Source organism: Cucumis melo, chromosome 7 (assembly GCF_025177605.1).
Source record: "Cucumis melo cultivar AY chromosome 7, USDA_Cmelo_AY_1.0, whole genome shotgun sequence".
NCBI classification, from domain to species: Eukaryota; Viridiplantae; Streptophyta; class Magnoliopsida; order Cucurbitales; family Cucurbitaceae; genus Cucumis; species Cucumis melo.
In genome coordinates, this window is record NC_066863.1 from 4,994,117 (window position 1) to 5,012,439 (window position 18,323).

General features: G+C 35.0%; 3 protein-coding genes across 7 annotated transcripts; 1 reads left to right on the plus strand and 2 right to left on the minus strand.

Moving 5' to 3' along the window:
* The first annotated feature begins 337 nt into the window (after positions 1-337).
* LOC103502464 (RCC1 domain-containing protein RUG3, mitochondrial) lies at positions 338-5,506 on the plus strand. Of its 2 annotated transcripts, none has more exons than XM_051087988.1 (7): positions 338-1,055; positions 1,481-1,701; positions 2,460-2,654; positions 4,171-4,299; positions 4,404-4,559; positions 4,864-5,044; positions 5,130-5,506. In XM_051087988.1, the coding sequence occupies exons 1-7, from the start codon at positions 481-483 to the stop codon at positions 5,143-5,145; spliced, it is 1,473 nt and encodes a 490-aa protein (XP_050943945.1). In that variant the 5' UTR covers positions 338-480; the 3' UTR covers positions 5,146-5,506. The 2 variants fall into 2 exon arrangements, with proteins under 2 accessions (XP_050943945.1, XP_008464624.1); XM_008466402.3 differs by having other exon boundaries at positions 344-1,055; positions 1,481-1,620.
* Positions 5,507-8,310: 2,804 nt separating this feature from the next.
* On the minus strand, positions 8,311-9,932 carry LOC103502465 (LRR receptor-like serine/threonine-protein kinase GSO1). The gene has a single exon (XM_008466405.3). The coding sequence runs from the start codon at positions 9,751-9,753 to the stop codon at positions 8,488-8,490; it is 1,266 nt and encodes a 421-aa protein (XP_008464627.2). The 5' UTR covers positions 9,754-9,932; the 3' UTR covers positions 8,311-8,487.
* A 4,010-nt stretch (positions 9,933-13,942) lies between these two features.
* On the minus strand, positions 13,943-17,219 carry LOC103502466 (proteasome subunit alpha type-4). Of its 4 annotated transcripts, none has more exons than XM_008466406.2 (2): positions 16,824-17,219; positions 13,943-14,972 (listed from the first exon to the last, which is right to left on the minus strand). In XM_008466406.2, the coding sequence occupies exon 2, from the start codon at positions 14,959-14,961 to the stop codon at positions 14,209-14,211; it is 753 nt and encodes a 250-aa protein (XP_008464628.1). In that variant the 5' UTR covers positions 14,962-14,972; positions 16,824-17,219; the 3' UTR covers positions 13,943-14,208. The 4 variants fall into 4 exon arrangements, with proteins under 4 accessions (XP_008464628.1, XP_008464630.1, XP_050943946.1 ...); XM_008466408.3 differs by having other exon boundaries at positions 13,943-15,006; positions 16,824-16,981; XM_051087989.1 differs by having other exon boundaries at positions 13,943-15,754; positions 16,824-16,978.
* Positions 17,220-18,323: the final 1,104 nt, after the last annotated feature.

Sequence of the window (18,323 nt, forward strand, 5' to 3'; positions counted from 1 at the left end):
AACTACCTTTTTAAACCCTTCCCCCAAACAAGGGTTATGATAAAACTAGGTTTAACTTAACACTAGTTTTATCTTAACACTAGTTTTATCTTAACACTAACCCTTCCCTAAATCAACCCTTCCCCCAAACGCACCCTAAGATTTAAAAGTTTGACCAGGAGAGAAAAAAAAGACAAATATTAGAGAACTTGATCAAAAACCGAGTAAATATCGTAGGTAATGATAAAGAGAGATTGAGAAAAAGGGAAGAGAAACTCTGCCCTTTTTTTCACATCCAATTCTAAAAATCTTCCATCCTTCTAAAGTTAGACTATTTTTTTTTTTGTTTTTCGCAGTTTTCCAACTTCAATAATATTAGTATAGTTTTTGCATTTTCATTTTTGCCCCTAAAATTAATAAAATCACAATGGGAATATTTTCTGGCGCCCTTCCGGCCTGATACTCCTCTCAGTGACGACGACGAGTCCAAGCTCCTCTGATATGTACTTTCTTCGATCACCCCGCTTTTTGACAACCAATCTCCCTCGTTGCCGACATTTCTCTTCTCTTTTTGGGTCTCCTCCATCGCCGTCCGGTTCGTCAAAAGTTCCCTTCCTTTACAACCACGATTCTCCCGAAGAAACGCATCCGAACAATGCTGGAACCACCGCTATTCTCCAGCTGCTCTCGTGGGGCAGAGGTTCTTCCGGTCAGCTCGGTGGCGGCATTGAAGAAATTCGTTTGTATCCTTCTCCCATAGCCAATTTGATTGTTCCCCATATTCATACTCTCGCCCTAACCCCAGGTCAGCTTCCGTCATTCTCCGGCGAGAATCAAGATTGTGGGGATGCTGATTCGTTTGAGGTCGGTATTTCTTGTGGGTTGTTTCATTCTTCTTTGCTTGTTAATGGGAAAATCTGGATTTGGGGTAAAGGCGACGGCGGCCGTCTTGGTTTTGGTCATGAGAACCCTGTCTTTGTTCCCACTTTGAATCCTCGCTTAGAGAGTGTTCGTTGCATTGCTCTTGGGGGTCTGCATTCCGTTGCGCTCAACTCTCTTGGGCAGGTTTTCACTTGGTCAGTATCTCCACTTGATATTTAATTTTATTTCATTTTTATGTTGATTATACAATTTAGTATTAATGGAAGCCTTTTTTTCTTACCACGCGTAATTCTCAAACTTGTTGGGAATACGGTTACTGAGGATCATATCGTGTTAATTTCTTGGAGGATTTATAGAGTAAGATGATAGTTAGTATCATTATTTATAGAGTTTGCTGAATAATAGGCAGGCAATCTTATTTCGATGTCTTAGTCCTAATTGTAAAAGAAAACTCCATCATTTTACCTGGGAAATGCCTTATGGTATATTTTTAGTTATCAACTACAATTCATGCCATCAGTTGATAGACTTTTTAGAAACTATGCTCCTTTTACTTTCATTTCATGATTTCTTAAACTGTCCAACTTGATCTTCGGTCATTAAGAAATGAAGCTACCAGGGGTTATGGTGGTTTTGGTGCGCTTGGACATTCTGTTTATCACAGAGAACTGGTCCCTAGATTGGTAGAAGGCTCATGGAGAGGCAGGATTAAGCACATTGCAACTAGCGGGGCCCATACTGCAGCAATCACAGAATCAGGTTGTTTATATCGATGCTATTTTAGACAGAAAAATGATATATGGGATGGGACGGGACGTTATGTTTATCAACAGCTAAAAGGTTCTTATTTTATTTCAATACATGGAATTATATTTCTCTCGTTTGAAAGCATTCAGCAGTGAAGTGTAAGCTTTCAGCCCACCCATTGGTTTCATGTAAACATAAGTGAAAACTAGATATGTCATGCTATAAGTAATAATTAAAGGTGCAATCAGGTATATCACCTCACTTTCTCACTCATTGGGATAACTGATAGGCCCCAAGTGAACTATTATTATTATAAGAAACAAAATTGTAGAATGTTTTCTATTATTTATGCTTAAAGAGAGATATAAGGCTAAGTCTGGGACTGGGAGCTACCTATTTTCTCCTAATACCAAAATACAAAATACCCAAAAAATGTTTGCAACCATATTTACACTGAGAACAGAATCCCCTTGGACTCACAGAATAAGTCTCACCAACTTTCTTACTTTCCCGACTGTATACTGCCATAACAGGTGTTCTTATGAGTTTTGCAAAACTAAGTTATGAGAATCCCTCCCTGGTCTGTGGTATTTTATGAAGTGGCCGATGCCCAATTTGTGATTGACCCAAATTAAAATAGACTCAATGGTTTTTCTGAGCTTAATGATATTGTTGTACACTTGTATCTGTTGATTTCATACTATACTTTCTTATAAAAAGATTAATATTGATTTTGTAGTTGCTTGATCTTTACTTTCATACTTGCACCATCTATTCTTTCCCAGAAGTTGGTAAGAATTTTCAGATTTTACGTATTAAAAGTTTTTCCCCTTTTATGTTCATCGGCACAGGCGAAGTCTATACCTGGGGCCGAGATGAAGGAGATGGTAGATTGGGCCTTGGTCCAGGTCGAGGCCCAAATGAAGGAGGAGGATTGAGTATTCCTTGCAGAGTGAAAGCATTGCCTGCACCTGTTGCTGCTGTATCCTGTGGTGGTTTCTTCACAATGGCTCTAGGAGTGGATGGGAAGCTTTGGAATTGGGGAGGTAAGAATTTCATTTTAATGTGCGGCAACATAAGAGGCAATGAGATAAAGTTTCCCTGATAAGATGAAAATTGAATTGAGATTATCATACTCGTTTACATATTAGAAAGGATGGAAACTGGATTGAGATTATCATACTTGTTTACAAATTGAATAAAAGTATGATGCTTGATCATGAATTTTCCCCATGATTGGAGTATCAGGAAACAAATTATTGGTGCTGCTTCAATGTATTTGGGGTCTTAGAAAGTTCAACGGATTATAGTAAGCTGCTTATGTTTTAGGATTTTTAATCTTGCTTCATAAGCCACTATGCTGTACCAACGTTTTAAAGGCTGCAATAAAAGAATGATGGATGGGTCATTAACAGATTAACCAAATGCAAGAAAAAGCGTTGAAGATATAGGAAGATGTGCAACTGACTGGTGAATGCATTAAATTGATAGGTCTTTGTCTTTGGATAGCAACATCTCTTTGTGATCAATGAATGACTGTCGATCTATTAGGCTGCTAGATTTTTACTTCAAAAGAAATTGCGAGGCTAGTTTGGATAAAGCGTGCCCGTTAGTTCTGTGGAATGATTGAGAGTTTAAAAATTATCGGACTGATCAACAAATTTGGGCAATGTTTTGAAAGGTTAAAGGTGGCCTTGAGTCTTCTCCTCTTCAAGAGGCGAGGCAAAGCCTCTAGGCGGTATGAGGCATAAGCCTCAAATAATGAATTAAAAACATTTTACAAAACCTAAATTGGTATGATCTAGTATTGTTAAATAAGATAGTTATATATATAAAAGTGTAAAAAGAAACTTCACCCCCACAATTTTCACTTAAAGAAATTTCTAAATGGACATCTTCATTTCATTACTACTATTATTGGTAACATGATTGATTTATACTATATATGTTTGCTTTCAGCATTCTTAAGTTCACAACAATAAAAGTAGTCATAGTTCAAATTGTCACAACTCAAACCTTACTATTTTTGAAGAATTAGGCAAATCACTATTTTTTTTTAATCACTAGACGAGGCATAGAGATTTTAAGCCTCAGTGCGTTTTCACAAAGGTGCAAGCCTCATTTGTGAGAGGTGTAATCCTCTTATGGTTCAACAAAGGCATAAGTCTCGAGGCTAAAACTTAGAGCCTTGGAGACGGTGTAAACCTCAGTAGCTTTTAAAACATTGAATTTGGGTTCCTTTCACATCTACTTGGATATTAGAACTTACATCTACTTGCAGAATCTTACAACATGGTAAACTGAACCAGTTAGCTCAGTTTACTTTGTAGTGTTCTACAGTTAGGTTTAAAATTCTTAAATTTTGTTGTATCTTCCATTCTGCTGGACTTGGGCCATGGAGATGTAGGTTTGGCCTATATAAAGAAGCTTTTTGAGCTCCGAGTGTAGCGACTGAATCTGCTTGGAAAGATAGCTACTACCCCAGTTCTTCCTAGAAAAAAGAGGATCTTCGCTGAACAATGTTGCTAACATTGCCTATCTTGTTGTTGGTAACTTGTGCAGCAAACACCAACTTCGAGCTTGGTAGAGGCAATAAGATTGGTGGTTGGGAACCAAAACCTGTTCCTAGTCTTGAAGATACACCCATCATTCAGATAGTTTGTGGTGGATACCACTCACTTGCATTAACCGGTATACTGACAGCGGAAGCAACCTCATCTCACTTGCTTTTTTTGCTTTTAGAGGTCATTGTTCACATCTTGTGTTTATTAAGATTTCTTGTTATTCTAACCCAGATGATGGAAAAGTGCTTTCCTGGGGTTACGGAGGACATGGCCAATTGGGTCATTCTTCAATACAAAATGAAAAAGTACCCAGAGTGATTGATGCTCTAGCTGACCAGCGAGTGATCTATATTGCCTGTTGTGGTTCCTCTTCAGCCGCTATAACAGGTAGCCGATGGTTATCTACTTCTATTATTTGTGTAGAATTTATTATTGAATTATTTGGGCGTCCTATATTTCAATGTCATTTTCTTCTGCCAGTGAGGCATGAAGCTCAAGTCATTTTCACAGTTTAATCAGTCTTTTATCATTTATTTATTATTTCCTTAAATTCAGAATTTAGAACGACTATTAACTTGTTAGGTAAAATACTTACTTTTGAATTACGCTCTTACTTTTAGATATCATTCCGATCATTTCTTTAAACCTGTCTCTAAAAGACATTGATAAGTTGTTTTTGGGATTGTGAAAGCTGAGGGTAAATTGTACATGTGGGGAAATGCTAAGGATTCTCTATTGGGTGTTCCTGGGCTGCCAGAGACACAAACATCTCCCGTGGAGGTCAAATTTCTAACGGAAGATGATGGGTTGGGTCCCTGCAATGTCTTATCAGTTGCCGTTGGTGCGTCTCATGCAATGTGCTTGGTCTTAAGGTAAGCATTTCCCATAATGGTTCTGCAGCCATTCAGCGTTCCAATAAAATTAAGTTCTTCACTTTTCTTTTTCTTTATCATGCAGGAGAGACAGGATGTAAAATTTTGATGCGGTAGTGATCCCAAGAAATTTATGCAACATAGAAACATATGGCTGGTTTTGTTACAACTTACAAGGTGTATTAGGGTTTTGTACTGCAAGAACTGCTGCCCCTCAGCATCTTTCAACATTGGGGGTCACTTTTAATAAAAGAGTCACCTGTATTACCTTTGGACCAGAAAATCCATTATACACACAGAACATTTAGAAAACATCATAGGTAGACCACTTTTAGTTTTAGTCTTCATTATCAGTTACTTTTTATTGAAAGGTTTATATAGTAGTCTTTTGTTAAATCAGACAATTAAGTTTCAATTTTCCTTCACTCACTCAGGAATCCAACTCAAATCTTTCTTTGGATTTTTTCTCATGATATTTAAGTTTTTCACTTTTTCTCCTCTTTTCTATACGTGGGAGAGATCCTCCATAAAATATATAAAACCTGAAGAATCATCCCACCAACAAAATCTTCACCTAACCAAAGTGTGAAAGTACTTAATCCTCATTGGATAACGTGCATTCAACATTATTGGCATCATTGTATGTTTCACATTTGAAGTTATACACAATACGCATACACTCCTGAAGGTTTTTATGGGACGTGTCAATTATGTTTTCTCATCATTTCACTCTTTCAATTATTCGGTCAAGATTGCACTGATTAGTCTTGTAGGCTTCCAACATGTGGTGCCACGGCTAGAGGCATACCAAGGGGCATTATGGGGGTAAGCTTGAGGCAGACAGGTCAGTGTGGTCCTCTTGATTATTTATTCAGCAACCAAAAGGGACTTAAAAAAAGTGCACATGTTTCGTAGATTCAAAGACGTAGACCAAACCTGGTGAGATAGGGGATCAGAAGCACAAACACAAAGGGAGAAAGAGCAACAAGATTGTGCTTAAAGAAACAGCTTTTAAGATTGGTGTGTCAGTGAGTGCGTGCCCAATGCCAAATGCCAAGCCCCTCTCTCTGTGTATTATGGGAGTCATGCGTCTAAAGCTAAATGGTATGGCCATTTCTTGAACCTCCATGGATCTGCATTTTCTGCCTTTTCTCTTTCTGACTTTCATTATTATATGTTTCAAATATTACTTAGAAATTCTATGTGCAGTGTCTTTTCTCTTTCTATTCCTTCTGTCCCTACCATGCAATACTATTATCCTTTTCCATGTGGGGTATTGTGTTAATAAAAGGTAGTTAGTTGGCTGAGGATGGCTGGTTTTGTTTTTAATCCTTGTTTAATGCCAATGTAATTTGTTTCTTGGCCATACTTAATTTCTTTGATGTCTTTATTTATTTGGTAAATAAAGTCCTTGTTTTTTTAGATTTTTGTTTTCATTTGATCTCTCTCTTTCCTCAATAATGTTCCTTGGATCAGGTATTCTACATTTCCTTCCCATGAAATTATTCAATGCTACACAATTATTTAGTTTTGCTTATTAATAGTACTTGGAGAGGTAGGAAAAAACATCTAGTGTATAGCGCAAATCTTGTCCTTCCATTTAGCATAGATTGGGGCAAACCTCTTGCTATAGATTATAAGTGTCAAATACGATATGTCAAACTCGACAATCGTGTAATTGTTTCATCGTCATAATCATGTTCATTTTTAAAGAAATTTCTCAACTTGTTAGAATACATGGTGGTATATCTTTACTTTATTGGAGTATTTAAAGTGTGTTAAATAACTGAACTTCAATTGCACATAAACTTCAATTATACATTTATCGAGAAATTCCATCTTTTTCTCTCTTATGCACAACGTTTGTCGAAGAACTTCAATTTACAATTTTTACCCTCTAAATACAAACTAAAATTTTCATAAATTCTAAGACAATTATTGTGATGTTTATTTATACGGTCACATGCAACCTACACAATACATGCTAGGAGTTTTGCATGAGTTTTACTATTAATTAGTTCTTTCTCACTTTATGATTTATACCAAACTTTTCCCTAATAGTTCAATATCCGATAGGAATGGAGGGAGGTAACGGTAGAAAAGAGTGGACAGACATTGGGTGGTGGCGACGGCAGCGTCGGTTGGGTGCGTGACAAACTTCCCTTCTTTTATTACACTTTGTCTCTTTCTTTCTCACACTTCTCTCCTCATCTCCATTTATTCATCTCTCCCTTCATTTTTTTTCTCTTTTATTTTTCCAATGTAGATAATCTCATCCCAACACACTCCTCGGACATCATTGAATTGAATAGTGGACTCGAACATCTGACCCTTTTGCTTGAGAGATTTATTAGCATTATTTGTTGATGAGCGAAGTGAAGAGAGAACGAGGAAACAATTATCCTTCGATGAATTTAATAGATCGTTAACCTAGGAAATGTATTTTAAATCTAAGTATTTTGTCAATTCAAACAGAATAAGTCATCAATGATTCGAATCTCTACTCTAACAATTGGTGAACTAAAAGCCAATTGTGTATTTTAGTATTGTTAATATTTCCCTCGACTCTTTAGTTTGTAAAATTTTAATAAGTTTGTAAAGATTTTTGATACAAAACAGAATAGTAATTAAACGCAAACATACAAAAAAATATCAATTTATATTAATAATAGTATCAATTAAAATCTTGAATGTTTACAAATGTATCAATTTACACCACTCATAACATTTCATTTAGAAAAGGTTAGATGAAAGAAATGATGATATCAATTAAGCCTTTAAAATTTCTTTAATGATCCATTTAAATTCTTAGTCATAATTTCATTTGAGAATCGTTCATGCACCTACTGTAATCATCAATGTTGGAAAATTAAAATTTGAAGAATTCCTCGAGCAATAATGCATTGACGATTTTCAAAGCTAATCACAATAAAACGTCTAAATTGACTGAACTATAAAAATTTAGGAGTTTTGCATAATATTATTCACACAATATTTTAATCAAACGAAATCTAAATAAAAATGTAAATTGATACATATGTTAGCTCATGGTTTAAATTAATACAACTAAAATACACTCACAAAGTTTAGAGGTATGAATTGACATTTGTCCCGACCCTAAAACTAAAAACATTTTTTTGAAAGTGAAATTAAAAAAAGAAAAAAAGAACTTGAAGAAAAGAATAATAATTATATATGAAGAAACAAAGATTATAGAGTTTGGCAAAAATGTGGTTTAGTTGAACTCAACATTTCTTTGTCTGATATGAACAAACAAACTAAACTGTTTCATCTTCATCTTCATTTCATCAAAATATATCAAAACAAATTACATACCGATATATTATAAGAATCCCATTTTCAAAATATAAAAATAAAAAAACCCCAAATTTAAATTTTTTGTATTCTATAATCTATTAATTATACTTTATGGCTACATAAATTCATGGGCTTTTTAGCAAAGGACACTGCCACGGCGGCCGAGACAGCGGCGCACCGGCGCTGGCAGGGCAAGACTGAACCTCCACCGGTGGATCCATGCAATTATAAGACAAACAAAGCGCGGCCGTGTCTGGCAAAACCGTACCAGGTTCCAACGGGAACTCCGATATGAAATTGTGTTGTAGATACAGAGTAGTGGTGCTGCCGCTGCTGACGCTCTTCACATACTCCGCTGGTACTGATCCGGTGAACCGGTTGTTGTTTAAGAACAGTGTCTCGACGCCGGCGAAAATTGCCGACATCTCTCCGGTAAGATTGTTGTGGCTCAAATCGACGATGGATCCTGCGCCGTACACCGCGGTGGTTGTGGGGTCGGGTGGGGGAGGTGGGACCTCGCCGGAGAGAAAGTTCCGTTGGAGAAAAAGAGAGGAGAGAGAAGAGCGTGTGAAGAGAGAGAATGGGATGGGCCCAGTGAATCGGTTCACGCTCAAGTCGAGAAACACTAACTCCGATAGAGAATCAAGTCCGTTGTGAAGAGGGCCCCACAGCGAGTTCTCCGATAGCGACATGTACCGGAGAGAAACCGGCAACACCGGAAGGATACCATTTAATTTGTTGGATTTCAAGTCAAGGTGAAGGAGAGGGGACGAAATGTCGGTTGGAATTTCGCCGGATAATTGATTCGACGACAGAATTAAGATTTTGAGTTCGGGAAGTCTAGTGAGTGTCGGTGGGATGATTCCTGTGAGCTGGTTGTGGCTGAGATCAAGAGTGTGGAGATGGAGAAGAGCAGAGAGGGTGTTCGGAATTACGCCAGTGAGACGATTGCTAGTTAAAGAGAGAACACGGAGGTTACGAAGGCGGCCCAGTTGCGGTGGGATCGGACCGGTGACAATGCCGGGGAAGAGGATGAGTTGGGTGAGTTCAGAGAGGTCGGAAATGGCAGTCGGAAGGGACCCAGCAAGTCCAGGGGAATCGGAGCGGCCAGTACCGAGGGAGAGAATTGTGACACGGTCCAGATCGCAGACCACGCCGGAGAAGGAGAAGCAGGGATCAGGGGAGGAGAAGTCCCAGGTGGAGAAGAATCCAGGAGTAACGGAAGAGCTCCGGCGGAAGGGGAGATCGGTGAGGCTGTTTCGAATGGCCTTGAGAGCTTGGAGGTCGGCGGTGGTGATGGCAATGGCGGGATGAAAGTGAAGGGAGAGAGAAGAGAGAGAAAGAAGGAGGAGGTGGAGAAAGAAAGGGAGAGAAAAGGGAGTGGCAGCCATTGGAGCAGAGGAAGAAGAAGGATGAAGGGAATAATGGGGAGAGAGATTTGGAGAGTATAATCCAAAGAAAAAACAGAGGAAATTTTGGAGTTTTTCAAAATAATATGAGAGAGAGAGAGAGAGAAGGAGAAGGAGAAGGAGAAGGAGAAGGAGAGATTGGGGATTTGAAATATTTGTTTGTAATGTAAAAGTATGGTATTTGATCCAAAAGAAAACGAGTAGTTTATATGAGTTTAGGTCCACTCTACACTATATATTAAAACACACAAATTTAAAGTTATGAAAGTGATGTTAGTAACACTTCGATGTATATAGTCCCCAACTCTAATAAATAACCCTACAATGCCTTTAGATGTCTAGAAAAAATACTTCTGGATTGGAATTATAGATTTATGCTCATGTTAACCATTTAAATAACATAAAAGAACTACAAAATCAAGTCTTTCAACGTTTACACCAAGAAACCACAAAGGTAAGGATAGTAAAGCATATTACCACTATTTCATTGTTTGCATAAGAGGACAAGTCTCTTAACCCACCTATGAATGTGATATGTCAATAGGATTGACTCAACTCAACATACTTAAAAGAGATATCTAAGTTATAAAAAGAATATACAGATTATTAAATCTACATCCAACGATTATTAAGAGACAATCACATTGTACCGATTTTATTGAATAATTTTTTAAATCAATTCTTATTATATTTAAATGAGTAAAAGCTAAATATTTAAATATCCACAAAAAAACTTTAAAATAGTTTTATCATTATATTAAATATTGAGGATGATTTAGTTTGGTTTGAAGATGATTCTGGTAATGATTTTGAACTTGAATTTGGTAAACATAGGCTTCTACAAATTCCTCGTAATAAAGTTGAAAAATTCTTTGTTGACTTAAAATAAGTGAAAGAAAAAGAGATGAAAATTGATATTTAATGAGATAAAGTTGATTTAAAATTTATTCTCTTTGAAAGTTGGATCCCAACTTTATATATTTGTCAAGGTAAGAAAACAAAATTGTAGTATATACAAATATTTGAAAAAAAACAAACTTTAATACAATATTTGAAATTTTCTTTAATTTAGAGTAATATCTAAGGTTTCTTTGATTGTACACTTCAATTTTCTTTGTATATACTTCCACTTTTTATATATATATATATATATATATATATATATATATATATATATATATTATACAATTTAATGGACTAAAATATTTATAAGGTAAACATTTTTATAATTTTGTGATTTATAATAATTTTTCTTTTATAAAAATATTTTTAGACAAGACTTATTTTTCAAGAATTCATTTTCTTAAACCACCTTCTACACGTATCAATAAATAGTTTGTCCCCAAATATTTTCAATGATTATATCTACACTACAACACATTATAGTACATTCTAACTATCAAGGTAATGAGAGAAAAAAGACTAGATGTATAATCGAAGTATCGAATTTTTAAAATAGTAATTGAATTTCTTATTCACTGGATTAATTAAATTGAAAACTCCTCTAAAAAGAAAAGGAAAAATTCAACCATCTACTTTTGAAAGAGCAGTATGAGTTTTTTCATGACTTAAAATGTTCAAATAGAAGCTAAATTGTTAAGAAAGACAAAAAAATTAAAAATTAAAAAACATGGGTATGAATTAATTAAATAAAGAAAGAAGTGATACAAAATTGAATGCATATGTGACAAAGATATGTGAGTGAGTGGATGTACAATAACAAAGGTAGATTTGTAGATGGGAGCTGTTTATAATATGTTTGCAAATATGTTAATCGAAACAAAGATGTCAGACAAGTCAATATTGAACACAAAACATATTGGTAAAACACAAAAGGATAAAATAAAGACTAAAGAATGGAGACCTAAAACTTCACACCATGGCACCTGCACATGGCTTCAACCATGGCTACATCTCATTTATAATTTATATATGTTATCTTTTTTTCATTTTTTTAATCTAGATTTAGTTATGCTTTTCATAATTTGGTACCTATGCTATAGATTAATGAACGATGGATGTGGTCGAAGTTCCACATTCTCTAATCTGAATAAGCATGCACAATGTGATGAGGTAAGATTGTTCAGATAATATCTAGGAGTATACAATCAAAATGATAAAATCTCACTTCAATTTAAGAAATTAGATAATGTTAAAGTTATGCAGTTACGCACCTTTCTTCTTTTTTATATTACAAGGCTCATTTCGTAGCATGTTTCAAGCGAAGGTAGGCAAGTAAGCTACCAGTCACTATCTCACTATATTTTTTCTTAATCAAGAAATCTTTAGACTGGACTTAACTCTTTTTTAGAACGTCTCCTAAAACATATATTTATTTTGCTTGTGTTTTGGAATTTCCACTCATTGAATCACTTATGATTGCAACCATTCCTAAAAAGGAAGGAACCAATCGACCATTGTTAGCACCAAATTTGACAAATCAACACATCAAGATCAAGGAACAGTTGCAAATTTAGCAATTATATTCAAAATAATTAAGTATATAGCAACATTTTAAAAAAATTGCAAATATAGCAAAATCTGTCAAAATCTATTAATGATAGAAGTCTATCACCGATAGACCATGTAGCAAATGTTAGTCTATCACTGATAAACCATAAGAGTCTATCAACGATAGAAGTGTATCACGGATAGATTTTGCTATATTTGCAATTCTTTTAAAATATTGCTACATACTTAATAATTATTCTAAAAATTGCTACCTATTATAATTACCCCAAGATGAATATCTAATTCTCATGAAGATAATTTGCGGTTTTCTAATTAGAAGGTATCTTTATATGAAAAGATCCTTCTAAGTGTTTACTTGTTTGGATCCATCTTAGATCTAAATAAAGATCATATTAATAGAGAGATATAAAGATATAATTTAGGATGCTCTAATTTGTATATTTATAAAATTATGTTAGATTGTGATGGATGAATAAGGTGTGTTGGTAATGTAGAGCCCACAATTGGGAACATCTGCCATGATTTGGTAATGGTAAGATCCAAGAGAGCTTCAATAATCGTACCTTATGCTCTTCTGACTGAAATGCAAATGGACAGACTCTTCCATGTGGACAATTTTGGAGGTTTTCTTTTTTCTATCTTAAACTAAAAAAACCCAATCAAATCTCACTTATTTTACCATACAACACATATGAAATCAGCAATCATCCCATAGACATTGAAATCAGCAATTCAGCACGAGGATAACTAAGGGAGTTTTGTATTGATAATCCATTTTAAGTACTCGAATAAAAGGAGACAAACTTTTTAGAAAACGTAATTCTTTTCATTACGCTTACATTATCATCATATAATGAAATTAACGTAACAACCCTTTGATGCTTGCAAGCGGCCCTCAACACTACATCCTCAATGACTTGGCACTTGCTCTCCCTCCTGTTAGTTGTTCTTGATTTTTCTATGTTATAAAGAAAGTTAAAGATGAGAAAACAAGAAACAAGAAATGAAATATATGTTTGTTTGAATTTGAATTTAAAATATACATAGCAAGAATCTAGAATGAGTAACCGATTAATAGAGCAAAAATAAAAGCAAGTACAAGTCACTGAAAGTGAGAATAAGTAGTGACAAGCGAGGTTTATAGTATTTCATCATCTAATGACACAAAGTACAAAATTTACAAGGAAAAGCCCTAGCCGATGGGCACTGTTTAATTGGGTTAATTGGACACGACCAAGTGCATGAGGAGGGAGAAGAAGCGGAATCACAAAAAAATAATACAACCAAAAGGTTGCACATTACTTATTTTCAAATTTTGAGTCAAATAACATTTTGATCGTGAAATTTAGATCATTTCTACAACCACAATAAAAGGAAACTTTATTTATGAGACGTTGATTGTCGGAGGCAAGTGGCCCAAGAGGCTATCAATCCACGACCAGTTGTCGAATGGATTCAAGGGCCTTTACTCCACACAAATCCCAACCCACCCATTCAAAATAAGCTTTCAACTACAAAATTTTAGCCAATGACAAACCAGCTCATAAATCAGTCACACCAAGCCCATCTGGCATCCTACAAAAAACCAAAAAAGAGATCCCAACAGAGAGAATTTTGCTAACTTTTAATGTAAACTAATGAAGAAAAGACTCCCCCAGCAAAGTTTGAATGGCAAACACAACACCAAGGAAACAGAAAGTTTGAGAATGAAAAGAAACCTATAGTGCAAGTCCCGAATTGACCTGATTCCAACTTTCAATGTTCATTACACAAGAAGCGGTAAATAATTGCAATGTAAAGACTAACCATTAACATGGTTACATATGACCTTTATAAAGTGTAAATTAAAGACAAGCTCAACAATCTAACAACATATCCAAATACCAGTGTTCACTTTGAGTCAAATGAAGTTCATGAAATATGCCAGACCTAGCACAACGAAGTAATCCAACAACTAAGAGGTGTTTAGGAAGCCTCAGCTGTTGGCTGAGTCAAACCGGACTTCACCAACAACTTGCTTACAGACTCAGGTGAGCACACTTGATACTTGACATTGCCAGAAGGTGAAAGAAAAACCTCAGCTAATTCAAGTTTTTCTGAAGTAAGACTTGTGCTGTCCATGGTTTTGCTAAGCACCTTAAGTGCAAGCTGGATGGCCTCTTCCCTACTGATGTCATCCTTGTAATCTTGTTTGAGCATTGACTGTGCTGCCTGGTTGTTTGCACCAATTGCAGCAGCTTTCCAACCACCATAGTTTCCACTTGGGTCACTCATGTATAGTTGAAAGCCGTAATTTTTGTCCCATCCTGCAAACAGAAATGAAACACCGAAGGGACGTAGACCGCCAAACTGAGTGTAGCCTTGCTTTGTATCACAAAGGGATTGAACTAGTTGCTCGACAGGCATTGGCTCTTGGTAAGCGTAAGTGTATCGCATGGCTTGAACTCTTGCAGTGTTGATCAAAATGTTTGCATCAGACATTATTCCAGCCACAGCACATGCAACATGATCATCAAGTTTGTACATCTTCTCTGTGGAAGTTGAGGTCTGTAGGAGTTTGGAAGTTACCTTTTTTTCACCTACCAAAACAACTCCATCTTTAGATAATATCCCAATTGCAGAACCTGCATTTCCAATTGCCTCCATTGCATATTCAACCTGGTAAAGACGGCCTTCTGGAGAGAATATTGTTGTTCGACTATCATATCTTCTAGACATTTTTTGTTATCCTGTTACGGAAAGAGGACAGTTTGAATAGATAATCTGGTAGGGCAAGATAAAAACCCTGAAAGTGAGCACCGATACATTGATGGGAGACAAACAATGCAACACTGAGGGCACATACTTGTTCAAAGAAGGGGAAGAAAGAAATCAATGAGGACAATACAATATATATTTTTACATGCTTCAACATTTTAAAACATTATGAATTGTATTATATCTGAGGATCTAAAAATACTCTATATTTCCATTGCATCCCTCTCCCTCTTGTCTATCCCACACCTAAATAACTTCAGTTTGCTTCCTCCATCCCCCATGAGTTGGTGCTCTCCCATTTTTCACTTTGTCTCCCCTCTCTATGTTACAGAATAATTTTTTGTTCCTCCTTAATGATCCAAATTCTACCGTCTATCTAGTAGAAATTTAACTTCAGTCAAGAACTAATGGGATCAAATCAGAACACAGGAAAAACAATCCAAAGGGAAATAACAAAAATGTATAGATAATGACAATATTTGTTTGTGTGCATTATAGAGATGCATCAATGATTGGTCTGGCTTGACAAGTCACACTCCAGTCAAGTACTTGTAAGAACTGAATGAATGGTCCAATTTCCTCAGTCCACCTTATAGGGCAAAGACACATTTGCAAGGATTAGTATTTTAGTGAGATTCTCCATTTGTAACCTACAACAGGTGTTGAAGTTCAGAAAGTGAATTGTACTGTCTTAGGAAATATAACTTTCCAGGCTATCTTCATTGACATCTGACAATTTCAGAGAACAAGTTGACTGCATAGAAATTTCCAAAAGAGGACTCAGTTGAGAAAGTATTAGATTTTTCTTCGAATCTCTAGCAACAAAATAGTTGAATCGAGCATGACAACGGCCTTTTCAATATGGGTTATTGATAACAACTACATGCGCATTCATTTTGTAATAAGTGAATAGAGAAGTTAGAAAACCTTTGCTTACCCATCTAAACAATCTCCTAGACCTACTTCTAGCAACTTGCACTAATCAATTGACGTAAACCAGCTTTTCAAATCGACTAAAAACAGAAAAGCTAAAGGCTTACAACACTTCCACAATATTATTCATATGTTTGATTATTCTTCAACCAAGAGGCCCATTCGATATTGCCCAACAAAAATAATATGCCCGAGATTTCCACGGCCATTTCCCAACTAACACCTCCTTTCTTCCACATTAAGGCTACCATCTACAATTGTAAAGGTAGAATTACAATCACCCAATTCACCAAATAAAATCCTCAACCTTCTATACCCTCTTAAAGGAAATCTCTGACATTTTATCCAATTACACCAAAATGAAAGCAACGACATGAAAAGAACAACTTGAATACGTGTGAATCTTCTCTCTTTGAATGAAAGTGGTTTTATATTCTTCAACATTTTCTTGAAAAGTAACACCAAGAATGTTCCTTCTTAATATGAGAAAACTCAGAAAGTAGCTCCAAATGCTTGAGAGGCCAATAAAAAATCGGGCAAGGGAGATAGAAGAAGAACATAGTTCATATAGGAGCACGCAACTACAAATATATAACCAAAACATTAACTAAATCATGAAATGGATCGTAAAAATCCCAATTCCCGAAAAACCCAAATGTATTTTCAGAAATCCACTGCCGTATTCAACTCAAAATGACCACCTTTCACATGCCCAAAGTAAGTAAAAGCGACCCAACTAAAAAAAACACAAAAATTTCCAGAATTTTCCTCTAAATTCCATCCCCTATGCTAACCCACCCCTCGAGGAACCATTTTTCCATTAAAGAAACTCGCAAAAGCCTAAATATTCCAAATTCGAAACAACTGAGAGAGACGAAGAAGAACATCACCTGAAAGCGAAATTCAGAAACAGCAAGAACAATCTTGTAAGCTAATCCGGTCGCTCAGATCGCTGATGGAGTTGGCAAGTTCAGGTAACAAAAGCACCGGCTTCTTCCTCAAGAAAACTTCGGTTTCCAAGTGGGCTTAGTTACGGCCCATCATAGTTGAGTTCCTTTCTCAATTAATATTACAACTTTCTTTTTTCATGTTTTTCCAATTTCTTTTTTCTTTTCTAAAGAAAATATTAGCACTTAGAAACGGGAAGCCAACCTATAAAACCAATTCCTAGTGGCGTACAAATTCCCATTTAGGTGGAAAAATAAAGAAGGGAGTAAGGTAAAAAAATTGCGAGCAAAATGGGGATGGAGAGCCGAGACTAATGGATATAATTCTTCCTCTCCTATTTACACCTCTATTTATTTATTTACACATTTTCTAATTTTTATGAGTTTGGTGTCCATAACAAAGATGAATCAATATTTTTATTACATTGTAGTCCGATCTACGAAACACACAAAATAAACATCAAAATGTCATTAAGTTTTTTTTTATATATATATTGAGATAGTACATTCGTGTCGTATGTTTGCGAAAGCGTTGATCACGTCCTTTAATTTCTTTTTCTCGCTCAAAGGGCAAGTTGATTTGGTGTTTAACCAATATGAAGAACAATATATACTCTTGATGAGTTCAATGGTCATAGAATTTTAAAAATAAGAGTTTTTTAAATAGAGTATTTGGCATCTAGTCAAACAATTTATAAATGTATATTAACTTTTATAAAAAGAAAATTAAACCAATGAAATATCTTTTATTTTTTTAAAAAATAGTTGTATTAAAAAATTAAAAAATATCGTCGAAAATAGAAAAATTAATAAAATATTCAAACTTCAGTGTAGAAAAATCTAATTTAATAATTTTTATCTTTGAATAATTCTTAAATATTTTTTTTATTATTATTTTTCAAAAAAACCCCTTAGAATGATTGAAATATCAATCACTAATTTCTTTTATTTAAAGAAAAAAACATGTGTTACGACAACTATTTGGGTAATTAATGAATGGAAAATAACTCTTTTTGGAAGAAAAAATAACAGATCTCTTGAAGGCACACTAAAGATTGTTTAGTAGAGAAAAAAAATTGTAAATGATATTTTTTAATTATTTTTATAAAAATGTTTAGAATAAATTAGAGAAGAACTTCGAATGCTATTTTAATTGATTGTCGAACATTTTAATAAATATTTAAAAATTTAAATCAAGTACATTCTTTGTCATTGTCCCGAGCAAACTCATCGATCACGATACTTATGTATAACAAACCTATATAGAATGTTGGATGTTGAAATAATTAACATAAAAAGAATAGAAAAAAATATATAAAAAAGAAACAAATGAACTTTTATCACGAAAGTGCAATTCAACATTTTCACTTTCTTAAAATTTATTCACTTTTTTCCTCACTCTTATTAATAGCTTACTTTTCTGAACTTACAACTTTTGATATA